The 27492-nt window shown below is 36.6% G+C and overlaps 1 protein-coding gene across 4 annotated transcripts in view; it reads left to right on the top strand.

The window, feature by feature from the left end:
• Positions 1-27492, top strand: part of AIMP1 (aminoacyl tRNA synthetase complex interacting multifunctional protein 1) — a 39484-nt gene that overhangs the window by 1067 nt on the left and 10925 nt on the right. For 2 of the 4 annotated variants that reach the window (XM_074589414.1, XM_074589415.1), the window contains exons 2-5: positions 19590-19723; positions 20445-20558; positions 22865-23020; positions 26003-26211. In XM_074589414.1, coding sequence (XP_074445515.1) covers positions 19590-19723; positions 20445-20558; positions 22865-23020; positions 26003-26211 — 613 coding nt within the window. Of the gene's footprint in view, positions 1-1782; positions 1874-10263; positions 10667-19589; positions 19724-20444; positions 20559-22864; positions 23021-26002; positions 26212-27492 lie in introns of those variants that run through there. The other 2 variants (XM_074589417.1, XM_074589416.1) reach the window with 2 other exon arrangements.

Genomic DNA, 27492 nt, shown 5'->3' with positions numbered 1-27492 from the left:
TTGTACTGGGTTTAGCCGCTGGCAAAATGAAGAAAATGCTACTGCAAAATAAGTTATCCTTGCATTTCCTGCTCCTTCTGTTTCTTTAACTCAGCTACTTACTATTTGTAATACAATCATTGCTTTTTACAAATAGTTTTGTGGTTCAGGATACTTAAATGAAATCATAGTAAGGTGAGGCAGTAGTGATTAAATATAGCATCCCTTTTTTGTATGCCCTCATTTTTCACTTACTATATTATTTTACAGTTACGTTTAAATAATAATACATTCTTTGTCAGACCTGTTGGAAAGTAAGCCCCAAATCTGTAAAATAAAACCAAAGTCCCTAAAACTTAACTTTTAATACTGGATATTATTAAACACATAAGGCCTTACAAATGAGTAACTGGTAGAACTTTACCAACTATTAGATAAGACTTGTCAAAGTAGGGTTTTTTTGTTTGAGTTTTTTTTCTTGTTGCTTTGGTTTTGTGGTGGTCTTTTTTAGCTAACCTCAAGGATCTTTGCTGGTCAGCATGGTTTCATCATAATATAGATCATCATAATATATTCTGCCCACCCTGTTGCACATTAACAATATATTCTTGTTATGGTAATTTTGACTTTGAAGAATTTTAAGAAATATATTGATGAGTTGCCTTGATGTTTTAGCAGCACTGAATCCTGGAGGTGTAAGATGTTGAAGGCAGAGTGGTTTAAGTTAAAATGATTCTTAAAGCTATCTTCAGCAAATTTGGGCTCAGAATGTCTTTTTCCAGTTGTAAATATGAAGCTTGTGCATATTTTCTATATATTGCTATAGGTGTTTCTTTTACACCTTTAAATGTAAACAGAGAAGGAGACAGCTTCTCATTCCCCAGACTGAATGCAGTGGACAGTCTGGGAAGAACAGTATCAAATGAGTAAGGTATTTGCTAAAAAAAGGACATTGTGCAAATCTGAAAATTGTCCATCAGGCTGGAAATAATAGGACTCCTGAGTTGTCTAGAGCCCTTTAAGACTTGATGCTTCTGATGATGAACCATATGCTAGTGGGAAAACAATCTGAAAAATAAGTTTAATGCAGAAAGGTATGGTGAAGTTGCTTTGACATCATTATAACCCTAATTTATTATGAATTGAACCAGGCAGGCTAATCTAGGGCCTCTTTATTGAAGGGTGGCCAAACAGCCCATGGATATTTCTTCATCCTTTTAATTAGGAGGTATTCTCTGTAATGGCTTTTCTCCTAAATATATTTGACTGAAGTCTGTTTAATATATTATTGTTACTTCAATTATATATTTTATCCAAGAAAAGACTAGTAATGAAGTTAATTGTATGCCATGATGGGGGGAAGCAAGCAACCCCCTAGGACTTCTTATGCTTTTGCAAAATCCTTTTAATCAATTCATGGCATTTTCATAGAATCGTAGAATGTGTTGGGTTGGAAGGGACCTTTAAGGGTCATCTAGTCCAAACCCTCTGCAGTAAGCAGGGACATCTTCAACTAGATCAGGTTGCTCAGAGCCTCATCAAGCCTGGCCCTGAATGTCTCCAGGGATGGGGCCTCCACCACCTCTCTGGGCAACCTGTTCCAGTGCCTCACCACCCTCATTGTAAAGAACTTCTTCCTGATGTCTAATATAAACCTACCCTGCTCTAGTTTAAAACCATTGTCCCTCATCCTGTCGCTACATGCCCTTGCAAACAGCCCCTCCCCGGCTTTCTTATAGGCCCCCTTCAGGGACTGGAAGGCCGCTATAAGGTCTCCCCAGAGCCTTCTCTTCTCCAGGCTGAACAACCCCAGTTCTCTTGGCCTGTCCTCATAGGAGAGGTGCTCCAGCCCTTTGATCATCTTTGTCGCCCTCGTCTGGACCCGTTCCAACAGGTCAGTGTCCCTCTTGTGCTGAGGGTTTCAGAGCTGGATACAGTACTCCAGGTGGGGTCACATGAAAGCAGAGTAGAGGGGTAGAATCACCTCCCTCGACCTGATGGCCACACTTCTTTTGATGCAGCCCAAGATGCGATTGGCCTTCTGGGCTGCAAGCGCAGATTGTTGGCTCATGTCCAGCTTTTCGTCAACCAATACCCCCAAGTCCTTTTCCGCACGGCTACTCTCTATCATATCATCCCCCAGCCGGTATTGATAACGAGGGTTGTCCTGACCCAAGTGTAGGACTTTGCACTTGGCCTTGTTGAACTTCATAAGGTTTGCTTGGGCCCACCTCTCTAGCTCATCCAGGTCCCTCTGGATGACATCCCGTCCCTCTGGCCTGTCAGCCACACCACTCAGCTTGGTGTCACCGGCAAACTTGCTGAGGGTGCGCTTGATCCCACTGTCTAAATCATTGATGAAGATGTTGAACAGCACTGGTCCCAGTACGGATCCCTGAGGGACACCACTTGTCACCCCTCTCAAGGGGGTGAATTTTCTTAAAATTCTTTCTTAAAATCAGTCAGGGATAGAGTCTTTGACTTTCTACTGTCCTGGCAGTTTCACAATATTATGTTTTTCTGAAAAGAGAACTATAAAATGTCATGTGAGTAATGCTCCATCATGCAAGGCGTGTTGGTGGCAGACCTCCCTTTTCCTGCTTTTGTTGTTTCTAAAGTTGCCTGCTTAATATCCTTGGTAGAATCACATTTTTGAAGAACAGAGTCCTAATTTAGAGAATGTTGAAATATATATATATAACTGTAACGTTTATCACCGAAATTTCATACTATGTGCTTGACACACTGAATTCCTAATTTAAGTGACACATCATCACAATAATTTGATCAGTCTTTCCAAATTATCGATTAATCTTTTGTTTGATTTCTCCTATAAACTCCATTATTTGTGAATTTGGGGGCTGAGGCGTGCAGTGAGGGTTGTTGTTTCTTAAATTAAGCCTAAAGTAGAAAGTAAAAAAACTTCACGTTTGTATTAGTCTGTAATATATTGCTATACAGCGCAATCATTTCAGTTGGTGTGAAGCTTTAAAACAGCTTCTGGAAATACTGTAAAAATGCCTCAAGATATTTCTGTACTTCTATTATACAATACGTTTTATGCTATAGAACTGTGCTAGATAGTAAGAGGTAACATAAGGTAATAATTGGCTGCAGTGATTTGTGTATTTTCTTTCTGAATCAACAGACCACTTCTAAGATTGCTGCTCTGTGTAAATTTACTAATCAGCAGTAGAAACAGATTAGAAAAGTACTGGCTTCTCAGGTGTTTGGTTTGGATTTTTTTCTCCCTTCCCTCCCAAAGTAGAGTAAATAATTTTATGGATGGTAATGTTACTCTGGTCACTTCTGAAAAAGCCCTAAGAAGCAGCAGAGATAGCTTGTACATTCTGGAGCACAAGAACTCAAATAACAGTATCAGAATGAAGAGTGGATCTTGAATTGGCAAGAAAAAAAATGTATTGAGATGCAAAATAGGAGATAGACAGCAAGACCTGTCTAGACCGAGAGTGAAAAGAAAAGTTGAGCTCTTGGATGCCTCTACAAATCCCACCTACTTTACAGGTCCCTGTAAGCATACTGGGGAAATACCTATATAATAAAAGTAATGTAAAGCAGTTGTCATAAGGCTTGATCAAGTGTGCAGGAAGACAAATTTGATATCTACCATAATATTTATGAACTTTTCTGATTATGTTTTGATTGCTGTATGTCACAGCTGCCATGTGAATGAATTCATTCACGTTTTCCTCTTCTAAGAAAGTGTTTTCTAAAATGTAAATAATGTCAAATGCTAGGCAACACAGATAAACCCGAGGGGTCAGCCTAGAGGGCAGCTGCTAGGGACATCACATGTGAGGAAAGTAAATAGCGTCTCTTGTTTCTTGTAGTGATATGAATTATACGATGTCAGTCCAGCAGAGAGTCCCAGAAACCCTTGTTTATTCTCCTTCTTAACAGTTACCTTTATGTTTCTTATTACCGTCACCAAGAAACATTTCCCTTGTTAGGTTTCCTGTCATACTGGGAGTGAGAGGGAAATTGGTGTTTAGTTTTCATTTCCATGGTTACATTAGTATTGAACAGTGGGGGGGAAGAGTCTCTGATGTCTTTTTTTCCCCCTGATGTGGTGGAAGCCATTCTTACTCATAGTTTAATATAGTTTCAAAAGATTTGGATAATTCTCAAAGCAGCCTTCTGAACAAAAGTGCTTTCATTGTTTTGATTTATTTTTTCTATTTATATAAATATATAAATAATTATTTTTGCGTGTGTGCTTGGGAAAAAGTGCTTTCCTTAAAAAAAAAAAAAAAAAATCCTTTATGGAAAAACTGAAATATGGTTTACTGACAGCTTGGTGACCACAGATCAGTAAGTCATCAGTTAAAGTTTTCCCAATTTTCTTTTCTCTTGGGAGAACAAGAAAATATAATACTGTCTGCATTATGATGTTAGAGGTCAATTTCTTCAGAGTGAGGGTAAAATTAATACATGGGTGTTTTACTTCACAGGTGGTTTATTTATCCAACTTTCACAGTTATCAAATCTTTGATGTGTTCTCTTCTCCCAAATAATCACTCTTGAATATGCGGAAATATCACAATTAATACATGTTTTTTAAAGTTAAATAAAACACAGGGATGTAAAAGAGGGACATATTGTTGGTTTTGTAATGCTGGGTGTAATGAAAAGACCTTAGCAGAAGAGGAGCAAAAGATCTCAAGTTCATTCTCATCTATTATACCTTAATCACTTCTGACGGATGTTTGCCTGACCTGTTTTTAGTGATATTCTACAACCTCCATAGGCAGGCTGTTCAGTCCTTTACTCTTACTTGAAAGTTTTCCAAATGTCTAACTTAAATCTTCCTTGCTTTTTCCTGTCTGCAGCAGACCTGGTGAACAGTTTAGTCCCGTTCTCATACCAACTTCCTTAGCGTTTGAAGAATGAGACGAAGTCTCCCATCTATCTTCTGTTCTATAGACTAAACAACTACAATTCTTTCAAGCTTTTTTGATCTTCTTTGAAGTGTCTTTAAAAAGTTGAGAGACAGGAAAGGAGAATGTGAACAAAAGCAAATATCTGTGGCAATTGTGGGGGGTCTTGAGTATGCATGAGTGCAATGTGAATATTGCTTGGGAAGCCTCTTGAGCAGCTGACGCAGTTTGCCTGTAATGACATGTGGCTAGTCAGGCCTTTCCTGATTTGCCTCTCCTTTATTTCCTACTCTCTCCCTCACACTTCTTTTCTAGAGAAATTTCAAGTTTGAGCTGATTATTTTTTTTTTTCCTTTAAACTGGAGGGAAGAGGCGTGGCAAGGGAATAGATTCCAAGGTGAGAAGTTGTTGTCTATAATGTTTGTGGTATGGTGGTGTGTTAATTGATTCGTTCATTAGTTAGTTGCCTTTACACTTTTTGAGACGTGAAGTCTTCTAATGGTGAAGTCCATAACAAGTGTGAAACATTTTGCAAGCAAGTATTTCCCTCCTGAAAATGTAGTCCTTCTGGTTCCAGTTGGTTGAATAGATCTGATAGACAGAACAAGGGAAAGCCCATTTTAAGCATAATAAAAATGTGCTAGTTTGCTTGGGTAGCGTGGCAGCTCCAAATGTTTTGAGATTGTCACCATATTCATTTGAGTATTCCTAAATTGTCCAAGCATACATGTTAACATTTAAATAAGAAAAGTATCTTGTCTGAGCATGCTTTGTGCTTCTGCAAAATGTTTACAATTCAGTATGGTTAGAAATTTGTAATCAATTATAACTGTGGTTTTAGGCATGGCAACTGCTGGCATTCCTGATGATAAAATTCAGTGTGCCAGTTCCCTGTTCGGTTTTCTAGGGGACAGTTGCTTACAGTGCAAGTCATGGTCTGCTTCTGGATAATGCTCTGTAATACCAGATTGGCCAACACAAAAAGAAATCGGTATAATTTATGGGATTTTTTTCTAAATGCCAGTTTTGACTTTTTTCTTTCTCTTTTTTTTTCCTAAAGAAACCACCTTAAAAATGGCATGCCTTTCAGAACTAGCAGATGTTTCGGTTCTTAATGTCCTCTTACTGTCTTATTGCTAGCTTGTAAAACAGTTTGCAATTTCAGTTTTCAGTATCATATTTTAAATAACTGGCTTGTTCAAATGGAAAAAGAAGAGGAGCAATTCAATTGATTATATGTTCCTTTGTATGCTATTTATTATGCTATGGTAATTAATAATTCTAATTAATAGTTCTAATGCTGCTGCTTACAGGCTAACACTGAGTTCCATTAAGAGTAGTGTGCGACCACCAAAGAATTTGTTTCTGGATCGTCATGTATGTTCTTCCTCTTGAATGTCCTTGGCTCTGTTCCTTTTCTGTTACTCAACAAATCTTGCCTCCTGCCATGAGATCGAGGCAGGAATGGGGGGGATAAAAGTAACTAGGAAAGTAAGTCAGCATCTGAATAATCTTTTCTTTGAAATCTTGGAGCAGAGCACCTTCCAGTTCTTCACTTGCATTTCTGTGGTTTGTTTTGCTTGATTCTGTTTTATCAGAACATTGTCAGTTGGTTACTGGCCTTCTGGTAAGGGTAGGTCACCCATTCTGTCCATAGAAACTGAGGAGGGGATGTTTGTCCAAAACCCGTTTGTTGTCCATATGGAGTGTGAACATTATTAATGAAGTTATGAATTACTTTTAAAGGGATAAGTAAGGGAATCATCTCTACCTAAGAGATGAAAGATAAGGTTTCTCTCAAGTTACGTTTACAACCTAGAGTCACGACAATCTGAACTGGATCTATTTTGATGATTAAATGAATTAATGGGGGTCTGTAACAGCAGCTGTAATCACTTGTTGACACTTGCTGTTTCTAAAGAGAATTACTTTGATACCTTACCGAAATGGGAATTGGATAAATTCTTCTTTGCTGTGTACAGTTTTTGGAGAGAAATTCCAGAAAAGAGATACCTTCTGCTGACCTAGCTTTTACAACTTCTGTTATACTCCACAACTTTGTGTACCATTCTTAAGTTCTTGTGCCACTTCATATAAATTAACACCCTAGAAAGTGTTCCTCGACTTCAAAAACTGTGGAGAGGGAAGCTTAAACTAGCTTTCATACTAGAGAGCAATATATACTGTATTTAACCATCATCTGTTAAACACAATTCATGTAGAAGAACCCATTCTTCTTTCTTCGGAATGCTGGAAAAAACCTGACAGAGATTCTGTGCTGGATTAGAGGAAAATTGAATTCCTCTCGTAACTGCTTCCCTGGAGTGTTGTCTCATATCCTAATTATCTGAAAGGAGACAGATTCTGAGATGCTTTTTACATTTGAAAGCAGCTGGCAATGCATAAAACATCTTCAAAAATTGCCTCAAGTTAGCAAATCTCTTCTTGAGATCATTTGGTACAATCTTTTGGCATAAAACTACCCATTATAGAAGACTTTTATTTCCATTTCCTTCTCATCAGGAGCTTTCCTAACATAACTTCAACTGAGTATGAATTAATAGCTTAAAGATTAGTTTCTGACTTCAAGACTCCCTCTCAGAAATGATCCATGGCTATTGGATCTGGTTTCTATCCCAGAGTGTTTTTCAATTACAGTTTAATATACAGCTTTGTAGTGGCATCTTGTTTCAGACTCTGAAGATAAGTGAGGAGATCATTCAGCAGGTCACTTGGCCAGGGCAGCTAGGGACTGCTATTCCCACAAGAGTGTACGGGCTTGCACGTGGCATGCAAGAGGCACTACGTTTGGCTTGGTAGCAGCCGCTCTGGAGCGAAGGCTGTAAGTTCACATTTGTGCTTGTCCTACCATAAGGCTTGAAACCTTCTGCGTGAAGCGCTCTAGTAATTGCTAACAGTCACACATTAAGGAAGTCACCATTGCCAACTAGGATATGACACTGAATTGTACACCAGGGAAATTAATCTTCTCTTAGGTATTGAATCACCCTGCTACATCATAGCAGGTAAGTAATTTCACATTCATATGACCATCTGTAAAATAATGCTAAAGATAAGAACTAGGCACAGATATTTTTTTTTTCCTTTACATGTAGCTTATAATTAAATTTTACTGAGAACTTACCTGCAAATTTGTACTTTTTGAAGGTGCTAAACCAAGATATTTTAATTGAAAAAAAATTGTTTTAAAATGGTTGCATTTTTAATAGAATAACTTGGAACACAGCAAAATTATAATTTAGCTCAATTTGTCTTAAACGAAAGAAGCTTTGAATCCATAGATGAAATACAGCTATTCCCCGAAAGCTGCTTAGAGGATTTTTCTGTCAGGTATCATCAGTCTTAATAGCTGGTATCAGCCCTATCAATGCCCAAGACAAGTGCACAAGGGTTTTGTTCGTTTGTGGTTTAAGATTTTGTGTTGTGTTGTTTTTTTTTCTCTGCACAGATCTAGTATTAAAAGAGGCAAAAATCATTTTCATCCTAGAAGTTTTAAAAGCTGTGAACCTGAAATACTTCTCATTACATGCAACTACCAAGAAGGTTCTGAAAGGCAATTACAGGACTGATTACTTTCTTGGTACCATTAAAAGATACAGTATTGCTGTGCTTTCTCTGAAGCACTGCTTAAGTATTTGTAGAAGACGTAGTCCAGAAGTTTACCTAAACTAACATACTATTAATTTAATAACCACTTTGCTATTCTGGACTGTACCCAAAGGACTACTGAGTTATACTTACTTTGAAATTGGGTTATCAAGTGCTCATAAAACCAGGTATTTAGTTGATGTTCCTAACTTAGTTCTTCTCAGTACCAGTGAGGGGACATTTTTAGTGAGAAGATATTCATGAACGTAAGCAATGTTAAATTAACAGAGGGAAGAAGAAGGTACAGGCACTGGCCTGTAACAGCTAGAGTTTTGCAAAGGATGCTAAAAGGTTATCCAAAAAACTCCTGGTGTCCTCCTCTAGTTTAGAACATAGAAGACAACTTAGGCCAAAAATGGCCCTTCGAGATCTCCCTCTTTGTTTTGGGTAGGTTATTTCTCTGTGTGTCAGCTAGAATAACTACAATAGTCCAAAGTGTCTTTTGTTTGCCTGGGTTTTACATTTGATTTAGCAGACTTGGCAAATGGATTTGGTTTTCAAAATCTGAAATAAATGTACAAAATTTGAGCAGTGGTTCTCTGTTAATAAAGAATTAAATGATTCTTATTTTAAAAAGAAAAAAAACTGTGTTCAATGTAAGCAGCATTTGCCGTATGGGAAAAAGTGGTGGGGTTTTTTTCTGTATATAAAGGACATCTTTCTGTAAAAATTTCTTTCAAATCCATAGAAGATCTGAAAGCTATGTAATAATATAGCCTTTGGTGGATGTTATAGTCTGAGCAGAAGGAAAACTGGCATTTTGATTTCAAATATCCTTTGAATTGTTACTTTGTGCACTTTATTTAGAAATGATTGACAGGTAGTTGCTATACAGTCTTTGCTTCAGAAGTTGGTTGGTTTGTTTTCCTACTGTGAATAGCAAAGTCTTCATCTGCAGAAATGTAAATCTACATAAAACTTTTTTCTTCGGAGTTCTTTTCTTTTATTTCCAAAAGGGAAAAAAGTATTCTGTATATTTCTACCACACCAGTTAAAATCACTGATCCAAAAGGTAGTTAGTTACAATACTTAATAATTATATCTGGAGATTTTTCTATGCAAATGTGATGCCTGCTAAAAATTTTAATTTTCTTCACCGTGTACATGATGAAAGGAAAGACCTGTGTCTTGAGGCTGATGCCAGGAATATGTAGTGGTAGATACTGCTGGCATGTGGTTTTGAAGTGACACGTAACTGCTTCTGGCTGCTGAGGATTGGTTGTTGTCGGCCCACTTTAGATTTAAAAGTTAATTGAGGCGTTTCACTCCACAGCTGAATAAATAATTTTCTCTGCACAGGGTAAGTTGGTATCTTTATAGAAGACTTTCATTAAAATATTATCCTCCTGTATTATGAGTAAATTCAACACTGGAAACTACAGTTATTTGTGTGATGAATGAAGCCGGAACGCTGAATGTGTTTCAGAGGGTTTTGCATATGTAAATAAGATACCGCAACTGCAGCCTCAAAGTTTGGGGAGGACTGCTTTTCCCCCTAAATCTTTGTCATCTTTTTTGCTCCCCATTAAGAGATGTTTGCCTTTATTCTTGGATTGATTACATACAGACAATGCGCACACAAACACGCACATTTTCAGGTTTAATTTTCTTCAGCTTTTATTTGGCCCACATAAAAGAATACCTAAAGTTTCTGCCTCAGTAAATACCAGCAACTGTTAATGCGGATGTAGTTAGAGGACACCGATCCTTTTGCTGTACATCTGCATGATGTCTGCTGAATGCTTTCGTGAATAAACAGTGGTTATTTTTAACCTTAGCATTTGCTTTAACAGAATGGTTAAATCCTGTTCTCCTTTAGCAGTCCTACAAGATACTACTTTTACATGTAGAAAAGCTGATACTAACGTAAAGGTAATAAATTCAAGATTCTTTTTAACCACAATTGAACTATGTAAGATAACTAGTAGGCAGGTTTCAGACATAAAGAGTATTGTGAATTAAAATTGCAAAGGGGGGATCAATGTTCCTGTGAACTACCTAACCAATACCATTGTTTTGCAGACTGTTGCTGACATAAAGTACATTGCTTAATGGTATTCTTATTTCAAAACCCTTCAAGTTTCTGAGGAGAAGATACCTTTAAAATGTCTTTTTAGCAGGTAGGATGTGACAAGGGTTATTATCCTTATTGGTCTGACAGACCCAAAAGAAAAAGATTGGATTTTGAGAGAAACTTTTAAAATGTATTTTTGTTTTCAAGTGAGACTTGTCTTAGGGAGAGGGGGTAAACTTTTCTTTCTTCTTTACCTTTTTATAACTGCTGTGCCTGTTCTTAATTAAGGAGGTAGTGTGAATGCTCAGCTTTTTAGGGTGAAGTTACAAAAGTCAATAAAATAACTAAGAAACAGTGTTCTGCTTGGTATCAACAGGTAGATTTCAGTGCGGTTCTGATTATTCTTCTGCTATTTGATTTATGGGTAATTTACTCTGTAGTTATAACAGTAATCTAAAGCTTTCACTCTCCAGTAAAACCCTAGAGGGTGAACCGCAGTACAGATTCTTCGATTTCCTGTGGCATATGCTGACCCTGCAGACTTGTCCAGATGCAGCTGGGTGCGCTTATATTTCTGAATTTATAGGCATGTGTGTGTGTCTGTAATTGTAAAGTCCATCACCTGTCGAGGAAGTTTTATGAGGATACTTTGAGGCATGAGTAGCAGCTCCCTTTGTATTTATATTCAGAGATAGCCACTGGATACACCATGGTTTGGAAAATTAATTTTTTATAAATTAAAAATAAAATCCAAACCCAAAAAACCTGTCAATTTTTGATGTAAGCTTTCTGTTCCAAAAAACTGGTTGTATTTTGGGTTTGGAAATTGGTGCTTAAGGTCAAAGAAACAAGGTAGCATGTCGTGGGTGTTGCATCTTTTCCATCATGGGATTTATGTGAGAATTCCTTCTGCACGTGGTGATAGTTTACCATAAAATTCTGATAGCACTATTAAAATATTAATGCAGCAGGATCCAAAAGATACACACTGCTGAAAAAATACATAAGGCTGTCCAACTGTTTTGGCATATGAACTGCTACTTAAATTTCAGACTGCACTATAAAGCACAACCAGATGACTCTCTACTGAACTTCCAGGGGACCTGGCAGATGTAGCGGGCGTGTAACCTGTTGAGGCTTAAGTCAAGCAGTGCAAAGAAGTTGATTTTCTTGAGCTGTGTTGTGAGCTATCCATGTCTATTGAATTACTGGGCAGTCTTCTTAGGTTAATAAATTAAGTTACATATAACTTCGTATATGGTCTTTGTTATTGAAAAGCTTTGGTAGTTCTGAAGGCAAAAATTTTGTTACAAACCACGTCCAAATTGCTTGACTTTTGTCTTAACCTGGACAGAACTCCTTGTAGTCATGTCTCTGCTTTGTTTAGTCCTTGGGGTGTCTGCTCAGAAGTGGGAAAGACTACAAAGTTAATTCAGAATTGAACTGAGACAACCATTAGTAGAATCTTCTCCCTGAATACAAATTTAGCACAAGCTTACAGCCAGGATGTGAATGAATTTGCAAATGTTCTTAACTTACCTTAACCTTTTGAATGTTGCAGCGGTAGTGTGTTAAGATACGATGCAGTTAATTAATATGTTGTGGCATCTACTAAACCTTGAAATGCAAACTTGAACAAAATACTAGAATAATTTTTACTTCTCACTGTTTAGTTTCTGATGGTCTGTACTGTGCAGATCCAAGAGATCCATTTTAATTCAAATTAAGCCTGTCATAATAGTCTTAAAATAAAAATTTAATGCTTCTACCTTTATCTGTTCTAACATATGCCTGTCTTAGTTCTTCATTCATTTCTTCTTATAGATTTGATTTTTGTGCTGTGACTTGCTTGTGATTTTGGTACGTCGTTCCCTTTCAAATCAGACTTGTCTTCATGTTTAAAAAAAGTTTTTACTGAATAAATTCTATTGCCTCAAAATTGGTACCAGTGGATGGGCCTTTTTTTGTGCAATGTTCCATGACATTTTTAAAAAAATCTCTTTCATGCTGCAGTGTTTTTCAATATGAAGGAGTTTGGTTGTGTGTGTTTTTACTATTTACAGCCCTTTAAAATAGGGAGGGGCGGGCTCTTAGGACTACTAAAAGACCTGTCTGCAGCTGGCATTGAGCCTGATTTATCTGGCAGCCAGAAGGCTTGGACTGTAGTCTCCAGAGCTAGCAAATCATTCCTTAGGGCTGGCATTGCTTCTTGGATAGACTGTGTTAGACATGCTAGTTGTTTGGAAACCTGCAAAGCAATTATTCTGACTCTCTCAGTGCAAAAGATGTAAGTTGAAATAACATATGGCAGAAATGTACAACTTTGCCTAATACTTTGCTGCTTGGAAAATTGCTTTCAATACTGACTACACAGGAGTTTATAGTTTGTGAATAATTTAAAAATTGTATTTCAGTACTCAAACAAAAAAAATATTCAGGCTGTTCAACTGTTTAAACACCCAGTTAGAGCAATCACTTGTTTGGGGAGAATGAGGAAGATAGAATTCTTGCATCTTTTTGTGATTATGAGTCTGCAAAACTGTATTGCCATACTTTACAATACCCTCTTAAATTTTAGGCTGTAATTTAATTTTGCTCATATTAAAAAGAGCATTCTTTCTTTAGCAGAATATGAGGTTAATACTTAAATTTTCGTTTGATCTTTTATAGTGCCACATTTCTAGTACCTGGTAGGAGGTTACTGATCTAGTACTGACAGGTCAAAAATCAGGTTCCATAATGATTTATTTGATAATAATTTCTAGATTCTGAGGTTTTACATTGTACTTTATTAATATTCCTCAAAACATTGACAAAAAATGTGCTGGTTTTTGTTTGTGTGTGTGGATTTCTTTGTTTTTTTTTCTTTTTTTTAGTTGTAATATCAGTGCTAGCTGTTGCTTTTCAAGTGTTTACCATTGTTGTGCCAAAAATATTTTGGTAGGTCTCCTTTACTGTATGCAGAGGAGGACCTGGGTGAGCATCTACATTTTCGGCAGTTACACATATTTGCTCAGGGCCTTAAACCGTGTTTTCAGTTGTGTAAAGTTACTTTGTCAATGTGAGATTCAGGAAACCTACGTTCTTCCCTTACGGAGTTAACAATATACTTACTTCTGAAAGGCAGATGAGCTGGTAGTTAAATCTTAACCAATAAGCGCCTGTCTTTTCAATGTGAGTGAAAACATATTTAAGTGTAATGGGGTGCACTATGTCTTTTTGCTTTTTTATAACAAGGAATCTTGGTCTTTGATTGTGATTAAGTAGTCTCAAGCAATGCAAAAGTTGTACCTAATATCTAAGATACTTCTGTTTTCTTTCTCAGCATTACATTGCTGCTTACTGATACCTTAGCCTATTTGTATATGGGTTTAAAAGGCATGGTTTTTGAAACTTGTTTGTGAACAGCTTCATGTTTTACTTTATTTTGTGATTGAGGAATTATATTTTTTCCACAGACAAAACTGTGGAAAACCTGTGTTTCTAATAAGTAAATCTGATTCTTCTCTATCTTTGGAAGCATAGAAACGTTTAATCTTTTAGAAACACATTTCCTGAAAAGGAATATTTGGGTGTAAAAGCCATGATTGCATTTTATAATGTGTAACAGGTAAAAATCCAGTGAAACACCCAACCTTCTGTGGTAGGTAAGTGCATGAAATTTACTGAACATAGCTGATTCCTGAAATGTCCTAGCAATAGAATTATATCACTGTAATTTGTAACTGAATGTTGTAGATGATTGCCTCCCTAATGACAAATTGATAGCTGCTGGTGATCTTCTGTGCTTTAATTAGAGTGAAGCAGGGAGATGATCGAGTCAAAACTAAGATTTGATCTCAAAACTAATCAGTCGTAGCTCTGCTCATGTTTGAGGCTTTTTTATAGTTTAAATTTTCATAGTTTTGAAAACAAAACCATATGTTTTTCTACCAAAAATGTGAAATCCAGTCAGATATTGTAAATCTTAGACAAAGATGTTTATGGCATCAGGTCTAGGATACTTCGTCAGAAGTTAGCAGAAACCTTTAAGAGAGAATTGATTTTTAAAGCATGAATCCTGATTCCCTGAGACAGGAGAAGGGATGAGTTACAACGATTTCCTAGTTGCACTGATACTTTGGTTTAGGAAGAGATGACATAGTTCTACTCTCTTTTTTTTCCTTCTGTTTTGATATACTCACTACTGTTCCTTACTTTGCAGAATAAAAAGGTGTGATGTGAGGTTCTGAAATCTGATTTCACTGTGTTCTGACAGTTCATAGAAGTGCAAAGCATAGGAAAGCAGAATCTGGCAAACAGCTGGCACGTTCTGTTATATTTATGGGTTTTTGTAAGATTGTCTGCCAGAAATGACCATACTCAAAAAAGATGCTCGGATAGAAGTCTTTGAACACACTTCTGGCAGAAACAAAGTGATTGTTGATACTTTCTTTTATAGAAAATGGAATACTTTGCTATACAAGTTGGCCACAATAAAATGTCTTTGAGACATCTCACAGAAGAAGAAAAGGAGTTTAATTTGAGAACTGCTTGAGACTTAAACCCCAAAGTTTAGGAAGAGGAATTGCCGTTAAATATTTTTCTATAGTTTAAATTAATGAATTTTATTTAGCATTGGAGAAATTACCATAGTGTTGTTGAGAACTTTGAGGATAAGGCTGATCCTACTGGTTCTGCTTCGTAATGACAAACTTTTAATTTGAACAGTGCATCTCAATTGAAAAGGAAACATGTATTTATGCAGACTTTTATTTTCTCCTATAGTGGCTTCTTTCCTCATCTTAGGTCTTCGTTGGCAGCTCTTCATAAACATGGCATTCTCTGTAAGGCATATGTTTATGCTATCTGGGCCAGCTTGTGATGGGTATCTGCTCTTTGGTGAAGATCAGTAGGATTTGCTTTGCTGTAGAAATACTTGATTCTTCCATAGTTAGCACAAAGCAAAGAGCAATGATGGGTTTGGAGCTAAGCAGCTGTGCAATGAAGAACGCTGCCTAGGTGTGGTGAACTGTGAAAGTTTACCCTCTTGTTGTGGAGGAGTTAGTGTACATGTGGGAAAGCAGGCAGTTGTGATTTTGTTTCATTTTACATCATTTGAGACAAAATTTGGCAACCTTTTTGTCTCAACATATGCCCAGGGTGACCAACTGAAACGTACATGGCATTTGGTTGTGTTGCATTATGACCCATGGAAAGTATGAGACCAAGAAATAAGATGCCCATCATCTAGGAGAGCAGCATAAATCCTTACTGAATTGAAAATGATGAAAAAATGCTGCACCACTGTCATAAATGTACTCGATGCATACATGGAGAACATGTTGACCTGTAGGCACCAAGTCTTACTAAGCAGTCTGCAGGTTAGATCTCGTGCAGTTAGTAATCTTTGTGTGTTGACATTAAAAAACCGTCGCAACAAAAAGCTGAGAACTTCGAAGTACTGAGCTTTTTTTTAAACCTCTAGCTGGAAAAAGGAATGCCTAGAGCTAATTATTTTAGGTTTTGGGAATCAGTTGGCTTCCAATTTCTGGTTTTTTTTGGTTAAATAATTGTTTTTCCAATAGTGAAAAGTAATTGGTTCCATGTTTGGACTATGGATAGATTCCAAAACATTTTTCAGAGTCTAAGTTTTAAATCTTGTCATTAATTTTAGGGGGGGGGGGTTGGCTTTTTCTCGCTTTTAAAAACAGAGAAAATTAATAATGAAGAGCAAGGTACAACAGAGTTTGTTTTTAGCATCTTCTTGGTGCGTTTGCTTTTTGATCCGGATATATTCTAAGGTCTAGGCCAATGTTTATAAACCAGTATGTGTAAAACAGGTTGAAATTTTATGGTAATTTGTACTATACAAGAAATCTTGATTTATTATAGAGAGCTCACCACTTTGGGGACCCTTCCACATCATGTGTTCTTGAGAAACAAAGTAGAATAATGGCTGTTTTCTCCTGTGGGTGTACTGCGGCTACTTAGAAGAACACAGAAGGCAATGCTTTCTGTTTAAAAAAAGATAGGCAATTCTTCTAATCAGCAAGTTGAATGATGAGAAATTAAACAACTTTTATGTATTGATATGTAACTTCATGAATGACTGCAGAACTTGAGTCTTTCATTTGAAGATTGAATTCCGTTATAGTGGAGCAAGTGGGTTTTGGAGCAGTTCTGAATGTTTTATAGATACAAAGTAGTTCTTTGAGGTCCTTTCAGACCTCCTGAGAGGTCTGAGATTAAACAGTTTCCCTAAGCTGAGCAACCAGGTAACTTCAGGGGGTTACCATTCTTAGGAGGTCCTTACTTGTTTTTCAGAAGTATTTTCTTGTTTGAGGGGAAAAAGTAGCTCGTTAGGCACAGTTGTGTGAAGTGTTTTTACTTTCAGTTGGCCTCTGGAACATTTTCTGCAAAACAGGCCAAAATGTATCTGTAATGAGATATGATTCTGTTTTTTTAAACTATATTATTCCTGATTTTCTTTCCTATTTTTACTTTGTGTATCACCAATAGGGGTTGGTTATTTGGTTTTTTTTCTGGTGCACGGTGGGGTGGTGTCAGGGTAATAGAGGGCAAAGGAAATAGGGGAAAGCTTAAAAAAAAAAAAACCTTCTCAAAAATCATTGACTATAACCTTTGATTGTTGCAATGCTAATGGTTTTAAGTGTGTTGTGTTTTATAATAAAGGGTGGATCTTAACTTTTTTATGTGCCCTTTTTAGATACAGTTTTATCACTCTGCTGTATGGATTCCTGTGCCTGTGTAGCAGTTCATTTCAGCCTGTTGGCTCTTTATATTAGTATGGGAAATACCTATTCCTTTGTGTTATTGTTATAATACTAGGTTTACAGAAATTTATTTGACAAGTGGGAAAATGTCTACCCATTGTAATTATGTAACTTTACTTCCAGATCTTCAGTTCATTAGCCAACTTGGCTAAAACCTATAAAATGTACCAATTTGATTCACTTTGAAGTTTTAGTAGCATTTCTGTTGTTGTTGGCAAAGTTTCCACTGTTAGTATTGTGCTCCCCTGAGAGAATATGTAGCTTGCAAGAAATCTTACTGGTATGCAGACAGTAATACCCTAGGCTTTGTATTATGCTGTGTTGTGCCATAATAGTTTTATGTTTATTTCCATTTGACATCTAAATCAGTTACTTCTGGAATCACTGTTTTCCTTTTTAAACCCCTCTAATTTTCAGACTGCCCATGAAAACAAAATTATTTTCTTATTAGCAGAGATTAAGTTCACTATTAAGATTACTTTAGTTGACTTGGAGAGATGGCTTTATGCTCTTTTCTGCATGAGACTTTATTTCTTTTAAAAGAAAAATCTGTTGTGGATGAATGGAAGGTATGATGGCAGTAATACTCTTGTATCCTTAAGCGAAGCAGTCTGTGTAAAACAGGCTTTGATTGTATTAGATTGCAAAGAAGGCAAGACGTTAGCTCATTCACCACTTCTGCAGGACGAATATACCCCACCTATCATCTGACCCTGGCTTTGTGAATTTTACTTTGAGAAGTTTTAATTACACAATTCCTGATTCGTTGTCTTCCCCACCCGCCCACCCCTTTTTTTTTTTAATTTTTTTTTAAACATACATAGCTGTGGAGAATTGAGTTCTTTGTAATAGAAGATCAGATATCAAATGCAAGTTGGTACTAAGAATGCAGCAAAGGTGGTATGTTGACAGTGGCATGAGTGTGGTTGTATCTGTTCACCTTTTGGTTATTTCTAAACCTGTTTTGTCTTGAGCACAGCTTTTGTTGCAAATCCCAACAGAGAATACTTGTACATTTAAAACAGATTTAGGTCATAGTGTCAGAATAATCTTGCAATAAAATGGGAAGTTTTCTGCCAATTTGATGCGAGAAAAGGCATTTTTGGGCTCTGATAAAGTTGAGGAGCCAATGCGTGGATCTGGATTGCTGTTTTGTTACCAACTCTTCCCTTTGTTGCAGTTGATGGGCAAATTCACAGGAATTACATCACTGTTGCTTGTGAAGATCTGCAAGGCTTCTTTTATTCCCACCTATAATCAGTTTTCTTTCTTGATTTACAGATGAGACAGCTGTTAGTACAGATTTTTTTTCTTCATCTAGATACTGAGTGGGAGGGTAAAAGCACTATGCTGCAGATAGAGGTTACTGTAACTGTATCTCATCATTCTGTTGCGACTATTTGAGCTTTTATGGTTAGACACAAATGTTGTGGAAAAGGATGTAGACCAAATTTGGTAGCTTTCAAAAAATAAGAGCTGTATGTGAGGCATAGCTAGGTACTGGAACATCACAGAAATATAGTAAAAGGAGTTGAACATCCTGAAAGAAGGTTAGACAGCATTTATTTGTCTTTCCAGGCCTTCTGTGTTTCCTGCTTCTTTAATTTGTTACCTGGGTTCCTGGCTTTCCATTTGAGTGGAAACCAAATAAGACACTCAAAATCAGTGCTAAAATAACTCTGCAATAAAAGTTGTGTTAATCCACAATGAGTAAAAATACTGATGACTTCTGCTTAAAAGTAAAATAACAGTAAATTCTTAATGTATGCACAGCCACAATGTATGAAGTGTTCAGTTTATTCTACATAAATTTATTAGAAAAAATTGGAAATTTTTGTAGGATGTTTCTATTTTCTTAGTATCAATAAAATTCTGCGTACACTTAATGAATTTTTCAGCTAAAACCAGGATACAGTGTTCTCCTGTCCAGCCTTTTCCCTTTTATTCCCTTTTTTTTTATTTTTTAATTTAATCAGACTTTTCTTTCTGAGAAGGTGGAAGGTGGAATTTTTTTCTGTTTCATGAAGGAAGAACATGTTTTTTGCAGCTGGGAAGAAAAGTGGCTTTTCTTCGAAAATACATATGGGCAGCTGTCAAACATCAAATTCCTTTTAATGTTGCTTTTTGTTTGGGCTTTGCATTAGGAGGTGGGAGCCCCCTTATTCATTTAGCAAATTTTCTTACTCAGCAACTGATTTCAAAATTGCTTCATGTAAGAAGTCATTAATTTTATACTGTCTGTTGTTTGTTTAGGTTTTTATCCCGTTTCTTGGTAAAGATGGCAGCCAACAATGCAGTGCTGAACAGACTGGAGCAGAAGGGTGCAGAGGCTGATCAAGTTATTGAATACCTCAAGCAGCAAGTTGCTCTGCTCAAGGAGAAAGCTAGTAAGGAATTATCTATCTTATGGTAAAGTTGTTAACCAGATGGTTAACATTAAATGCTCATAAGAAAAAACGAGAACACGGACAACTTTATTGGTGCTGTCAACCTTTTAAGTGTGTTTCAAGTTCTCCAAGATAAAGCTTGTAGTAGTAGCACCATTTCAATGTCTTGCAGTTTGTGGGTTTTTTGAAGCTGCTTATTCTGGAATATAGAAGGCATGAATGTGGAAGGATTAATGACACAAACAGATTATGGAAATTTGATAGGACATGATTCCATTTGTGGGGAGAGGGAGAGAGTCGGGAAGAATATGGGACTGTGTTTGCCTGAATGTGTTACTGCTTTTTCACCACTGTGGGGTTCTCTCAAGAGTACCGTACCTTCAGCTTTGATATTTTGTACGTATTCATATTAGTGAATTAAGATGCTCCATATTACAAACATGTTCAAGCTTTTTCTAATAGGTTTTTTTGAATTCTTTCTTGTGAGTCTGTTTGGGGGACTGAGAAGCTAATATATTGAGAGGCAACTTGAGTACATAAGTATTGTGAAAAAAAAAAAAAAGCAAAAAGCTATTTCAACAAAAAAGGATTCCAAAATAGTACTGATGGATACACTCCTTGAAAGTTTCCACTTTTTTGATGTTTGGCTCACCGTGTTTCACATTCTCTGATGAATGCTAATTATTGAAACCTGTCGTTTTTAGTATAGTGTCAACTCTAGTCTTGCAGGCATCTCTTCGAGAAGAGAAGAAGCTTCGTGTGGAAAATGCCAAATTGAAGAAAGAAATTGAAGGGCTGAAACAGGAGCTGATACAGGCAGAAATTCGAAATGGAGGTGGGTAAAAAAAATCCTATCCTCGTACAGCATAGATCCAGTTAGCACAAGTTATCATCAAACTACAGTAATTCTTCGTCATTTTTATCTTTCTCTATGTGACTCTATGGCATTTCTTACAAATTCTGGATTTTCCTGCATTCCATGCCTATGATATGTTGCTTAATTCCAACATTTTAGTAAGCTGCAAGCCAAACAGGTACATATGCCAGATCTTAATCAGACATGCAACTTGGTTCTTTGTATGTTTTTGTACAGTGCCTTTCATAATAAGCCCCAAATTTGACTGATGACAGTGACTTCTTATAATACCTTAGAAATTGGTGAATGTCTAACATTTCTTGATGCTTTCAGTATTTAATCCAGTATGACTGAAAAATATGTGTGGAAAATCAGGCCATAGTTCAAAGTACAGACGGGCAGTGACTAATTAGAAAATCTGTGTTAATGTAAAATTAGAAACAATGTGTTTTGAATTTTTGATTCCATGCTTTAGTAAGACCAGTCTTCCATTGCGCTGTTTTCCCTTCTTTGCACTCCTTTGTGTAGCTCTGTTTGGCTTGCACCATCATTATATAATTCATATTAAAAAATAAAGGAGGAAAATACAAAACTTAAGTGTTTCTGATCCAGTGTGTCTTCTTTAAAATTATTTCCAAAGAAAGCCTCTTCTGCCCTCAACAGCTGTTACTATTTTTACCCATGCTGTCAGTATTCTAAATTGGGCAAGATAGTATCCAGTGTATCTGGATGCTAGCATTCAAACCATACTGAATCTTTTACTGGTAAACCAATGCATTCAGTGTTCAGAAAGACTAGTGTTTTATAAATGCAGAGAGTTCTTTTTCTCCTTTGGGCATGAAGAAAGTCCTTTCATATGCTAAACCAAACTGTTAGTTTGTATTTCTCCATTGTCTGTTAGTCTGCAGCAATTCTTGACAGGTATAAGATATTTCACAGAATCTCTGTTATGCTTGAGAGAGGAGTCTCAAGATACCGGATGTTTTCCAAGATGTGAAAGGACTAGGAAATTACTGTTTGGCTTGACGTGCATCTTCCTTTATTTAGCTTGCTTATCTAAAAGGTACTAGGACTAAATTCAGATCTTTTATTTTGAAGTGAATTAGCGTATGTTAGTTTTGACAGTATTAAGTACTTGAGCATAGAAACTAGATGGACACAGAATGTAAAAAATATCTCTTGAGATTTTTTTTTTTTTAAATCTGAGAAACAGAAAGTCATTCCACAACTAGCAAGCAAGTGGTTGTTGGTACAACAAACTCAGATTCAAATGATTTTTAAAAAATTTTTATAAGAACATAATTTGTGCAAAGGACTTTAGTGTTGAAGAGAGCTGGTATCAACAAACACAGTGCAGTTCTTCAGGGAAGTTAATGTCTCAAGTGTAAAAAGAAGCATGTATGCAGAATGAGGAACTGCATAATAGTGACACTAGAAGGATTTGTCAAACAGTTATTAATCATAGAACAGCCCAGGTTGAAAAGGACCTCAAAAGATAGATCATCTGGTCTAACCTTTCTTGGGAAAGGGAGCCTAAATGATATGGTCTGTCCACTGATGATGCTTACCCAGTGCAATGATTTGGTAAAAAGCCTTGATGAGATTCTTGAGAAGAGCAGACTGTAGAAAGGAGGTGATTCTTATGCTATCATCTGGTAAGATTGATAGTGACATGATGTCTGGAATTCTGTATCAGCAGTTTAAAAAGAAAAACAAGTGTAACATGGAGAATTTAAGGATGGGAAGTGAGGAATCAACAGATCGGTTTAGGGCTGCAGGTGATTTCTTAGAATGTGATTATTTAGGCTCAGTTTCTTTAGTTAATCAGAAAAGAGTTGAGGAATGATCTGACTCCAACATAAAAATGATTTTATGCTTTGAAAATTATGGAATAGTCTGCAGTATGACAGGAGCTAGTAGCTAGAAACTGAAACTAGATAAACACAAATGAGAGATCCGGAATTAGTTTCAAAGATAACTAGGTGTTGAAATAAACTGTAACAAGAGGTGGTGTTAGCTTGTATGTTTTCTGGCATTTAGCACTCTTTCCCATTTAAAAAATGTGTAGTCAGAGGCATTGTTCTTAACCGATCAGAATAGTCATATATAGACTTAATTCTGATATGTGTTTTGTAATGTTCTCCTTCACTATTCAGCAGTTGTGGTTCAGGTATTTTAAGCAAAATTTTGAGTTCTCTCTACTTTTTTCATTTATGTTGGAAACTTAAAATGTCATGGTGTTCAAAGTTCTGGTACCCCTTCTGACTTTTGTGTTTTGATTTTAGTGAAACAGGTCGCAGTTCCTTCTGGTACAACTGTTTCTACAGCTTCGTTTTCAGATGACGTTCCACAACATACAACAGTCGCATCATCTGGTTCCAAAGATCAAGTTAAAGGTGAAGATGAAGATAAGAAAAAGAAGGAAAAAGTAGAAAAAAAAGGTACTTCAGTTTTCTTAGCTGTGATAGACAGTTAAGGCATTTAATTTATGCAAGTGCTTTTACATCATTTTGGGCACAGAAAAATACAGTTCTTACAGCCACAGTAGGAACAGTCATGTGCTAGCTCGTAAAGTCTTGGGAGTACTTGAAGCTAATGAACACCATCAAGTAAGCTATATAGACTCTTAGCTAAATGGGATACATGCCAAATTTCTTTTAATATGACTGAACTCCTTTATTTAAAATGAACAAAACAAAAAGAAGGCAAGTGCACCCCCCACCCCCCCAAGCTCCCTAAAATCCCACAACAGAAAAAGCAAAACAAAAATACACACACACAAAGGAGGAAAAAAATAAGGCAGGGGGAGGAAGAGGAAGACATGAAGTTTAAGAAAGTTTTTGGCAGACTGGAGGGCATTCTATTCTGAGACTTAGTTAAATTTTTAAATTTTTTTTCTGCCATGAAAACAGTTTTCTACATCCTCTAAGTATACTGCTCCGACCCCATCCCCTCCCCCCCCGCCCCGGGAAAATTCTTGCAGGCAGTGAGGTTCCGTCAGAATTGATCAGATATATCCATGTGAACACTGGTGAAAACTGTGTGGCTAGGAGGAAGTACTGGGTAAAGGACATAGGCAGATAGCATGATCTGGTTTTGGCAACGGGGAGGAAGTGTAGTAGAAGGGTGTGTAGGTTTCCTAACGCCTTTCCTCCTGTTATTCTTTTTTAGCTGTCTGTATTGATTTCTGTGTAACAAACTCTCTTTAATAGAAGAAAAGGTGTGCCTGTTGCACTTGCACAAAAGTACAGGTGTCTATCTTGTAACTTAAACTCATATTTTATAATCATTCTCCTATGCAAATTATTATTAATTGGCTATGAATTGATTTGTACAGCTTTTCAGAGTTTGCATGTTATGCTGATAGGGCACCGTATCTCTTTGATTTTTCTGGTGAGCTGTATGCAGGCTTGTCAGCTGCTTCCTATTTTTTGATGTACTGCAGCCTTTGACAAATCAGTAGTATTTGAAAGAGCTGTAAATATAAAAGCAGAAACCAAATGTCATACCAGGCAATTGACTGTTTTCTGCAAGTCTTCAGTGGCTGCAGAGGAAGTATTCAGTTGGTAAGGAAAAATAAAACTTTCCTGTATTATATTTCCCCTCATCTTGTATAAGTAACTTAAATTTGGAAAGCAGTCTATTTGACTTTTTTCTTCCAGTGACTGTTTTTGAAAAAGGTGAAATATAGCATGAACATTAAATAGAAGTCCTAACAGGTTATTTCTCTGGAGTTCAACATCTATTGTAGGTAGAGTATTTAGCAATCAAAGTAACCAATATGTAGAACTTGTTTTTCAGTCTTGAAATTGATGAAATTGTGGAATATCTCAAATCCCTTTGCTTTCTGTCACCAATCTCATCTGTTTCCTCTCTGGTTATTCCCATGTTCTTAGTTCCACTTCTTGCAAACTTCCATCTTTGAGGCTTCTCTGCATATTGATTCTGAGCTGACTCTGACGCTGTCCAGAGAAGTGCAGTTCTCTCCTTAGCCTGCAACATTGAAATGGATATTTTCTGTGTATCTGTATATATGCTGTGTACAGACAGGCTTTGCTGTGTTCTCTTTTCCTTATTTGGTAACAGACTTAATTTCTCTAAAGTGAAATAAACAGGGTGCTAAAAGCTGATTTTTTGGCTTCAGACTAGTGTAGAGAAACATCATGAAGTGGAGAACAGTTAGGAATGATTCCAAGGATAAAGATGGCAGGTCTTTGAAATGATCTTATGTATTTAATATTAACTGTTTTTTCAGTTTCTCTTCCATTATTGTATACATGGCTGGTTTTATTAATCTAACTGTAATCTAATTACAATTAGATTAATAAAACCCAGTAATACGCACTGGAGCTTTTTATTCATCATATACGAACCAAAGTATTTTTGAAGAGCTATTGCTTATGTTAAAAAAATGCTGCGTTTTTATTATCGAATGTGTTATTTAAATTCAGCCCTGTACTAGAGCAATGATAAATTAATCAAATTGCCTGCTGTGTCCACTTTTCCTTTTTAGCTCCCTAAAGAATGGAGTTTAGTTTACATTAATGTGTAAGCTATATTGGATGAAAGAATAATAGAATATGCTTATTTTAAGTAAGCACTTCTTAGACGCTTCTTAATCTCCCAGAGATCATAGTTGTTAAACAAATCTTGAATGTCTTTTAAACAGGACAGTCTTTGTAACAGACAAACTGGAGGTAACTTGCTCTTCTCGAAGGGAATATCTAAATAAGAAGCTGAGTATGGGGAGTGTTGCTGCTTCACTGCTTTTTTATACCATAAGTATGTATGGTTGATGACAAACCCTTGCATTGCCATAGGATAAAGACTCCACATCAGTGGAACCTCGTATGCCATGAGCATTTTCACATACTAGTATATTTGGGAAGTGAAGCATGTTAGCCTTGAAGGGTTGCTTTGCAACTGTAACAGTGCAGTTGCAGTGATTTAGCATTGTCCACAGTCGAGAGCTGTTTTTAAGCACTGGTAATCTGATGACTTGTGATTAGCTGGTCTCCCTTTGTTGGTGAAACACCATGGCAAGACTTGTTGGTGTTTGCTAATTATTAAAATGGTGCTATCAGGCTTATTGATGTGGCCTCTAGCAGAGTATATGTATCACTTAACGTACATTTTAGCTACACTGAAAGTTCACGATGACTTCGCTTTACAAGCAAGAAAACACATCTGTTGTGTTGCTTATAGTAACAATCTAAATTAGAGTGTGTATGCTGATTCTCCACTGGAAGCTAGTAATAGAAGTGCTAACTCTTTACTCTTCATTTGTGTTTTACAATGGATTTACACTTATTTCTGAGATTGTAGCTCGTTTTTCATATATATATATATATGTAGTCTAGTCATATATGTTACTTATGCCTTTTTTTTAAGGTTTATTTAATGAACTAAACTTTCTTTAATAGGTGAAAAGAAGGAGAAGAAACAGCAGCCAGCTGCTGGAAGTAGTGATGCTCAAGTAGATGTTTCTCGTCTGGATCTTCGTGTTGGCTGCATCATTACTGCCAAAAAACATCCAGATGCAGACAGTCTGTATGTTGAAGAAGTGGATGTTGGTGAAGCAAGCCCAAGGACTGTTGTCAGTGGTTTAGTGAAACATGTTCCTCTGGATCAGGTATTGACAAAATTAGTTACTGATAGTTTTTCCTTTCCTAAAGTATCTTAAGACCATCATCTGTTTATAGGATGTGTTTTCATTGTGTTAAAAGATTTTACCGTCATGAAAATAAAAATAAAATGCAAATGGAGGTAATGCTTAATACATTTGCCAGAAAATGGAGAAGTACCCTTACCCCAAATCAGTTCCTTTCTGCTTGCAGTGCTTCTGTTCCGGGATCTTATTCTGACTCCTCTGTGATGCCGTTATACACAGTGGACTCCCAGACCAAACAGATGTGACTCTTCCTTTAGTTTTCTAGTACGTAGTAGAGAATCCATAGTAACTTTCTTGTTGTCATCCAAACTTTTGAAACCTTCGCCTTCCAACTCTCTTTATAGCCTGTTGAAGCGTTTGGCATGGAGTAAAGCAAAGAGCATGTAAATTTAACTTAGCTGCCAGTGAGTGGCTTAAACAGCAGTGGAATACAAAATGCATATTTTTACTTCCTTGTCCGGAACAGAGTCTGCCTCTACGCTTTTTTAGTTGATACACTTCTGTGTTTGACTTGCATGATTTATGTATGTCTTGGGAACAACCTGAAAGTTCAAGATTGCATTTTCCTTTCACACTTCTTCTAAAGGATTAGTGGAAGGGAAGAATTCACTGAAGGCTGCTTCTAAATTTAAATTCAAGGTTGGCAATTAAAGCAATGTTGTATAGAGCAACTGCAAAATGGGTCATGAAGGAATTGATCTTAGTGTGGAAAAGCTACATTTTCTCAAATGCCTTTTCAATCCCTATTCACACCTTCTCCCTAAGGTAAGACTGCCAGTGTAGGAGGCAACTGAAATTTAGATTGTTGTTTTTATGATACAGAAAGTTATTGAACTGAAAAAAATGACAGAGTACAATAACTGCTCTGCACTGATCACCTGATAGTGTCCAGTTACTGGATTTTCAGTGGGGAAAAAAATCAAATTACACATTTTTAGCAGTAGTCTGCTCTCAAGAAAGCCTGTAGAAAAAACATCTAAAAGCCTCTCTAAATAAACTTATGAATGTGAAGTGTACAGAATGCAGTGGCAGTAACAGTCTTTTATCGTTTTTTCTCTTTCTGCTTTCTGTCTGGAAAAAATAATCCAAAGTACTCACTAACAGAGAATTAGGGATCATTCTTGCACATTCTTTGGGAACAGTTAGTTTATGTGTCTGGTTTTGGTTTTGGCAAGTCTCTATATAGGCAGTAAATTCTTAGGGGCAAGCTTCCATCTTTTTGTGTGTTTTTTTTTTTTTTAT

This window comes from Larus michahellis, chromosome 5, assembly GCF_964199755.1.
Source record: "Larus michahellis chromosome 5, bLarMic1.1, whole genome shotgun sequence".
Taxonomy (NCBI): Eukaryota; Metazoa; Chordata; class Aves; order Charadriiformes; family Laridae; genus Larus; species Larus michahellis.
This window is presented reverse-complemented; position numbering and strand designations above follow the sequence as displayed.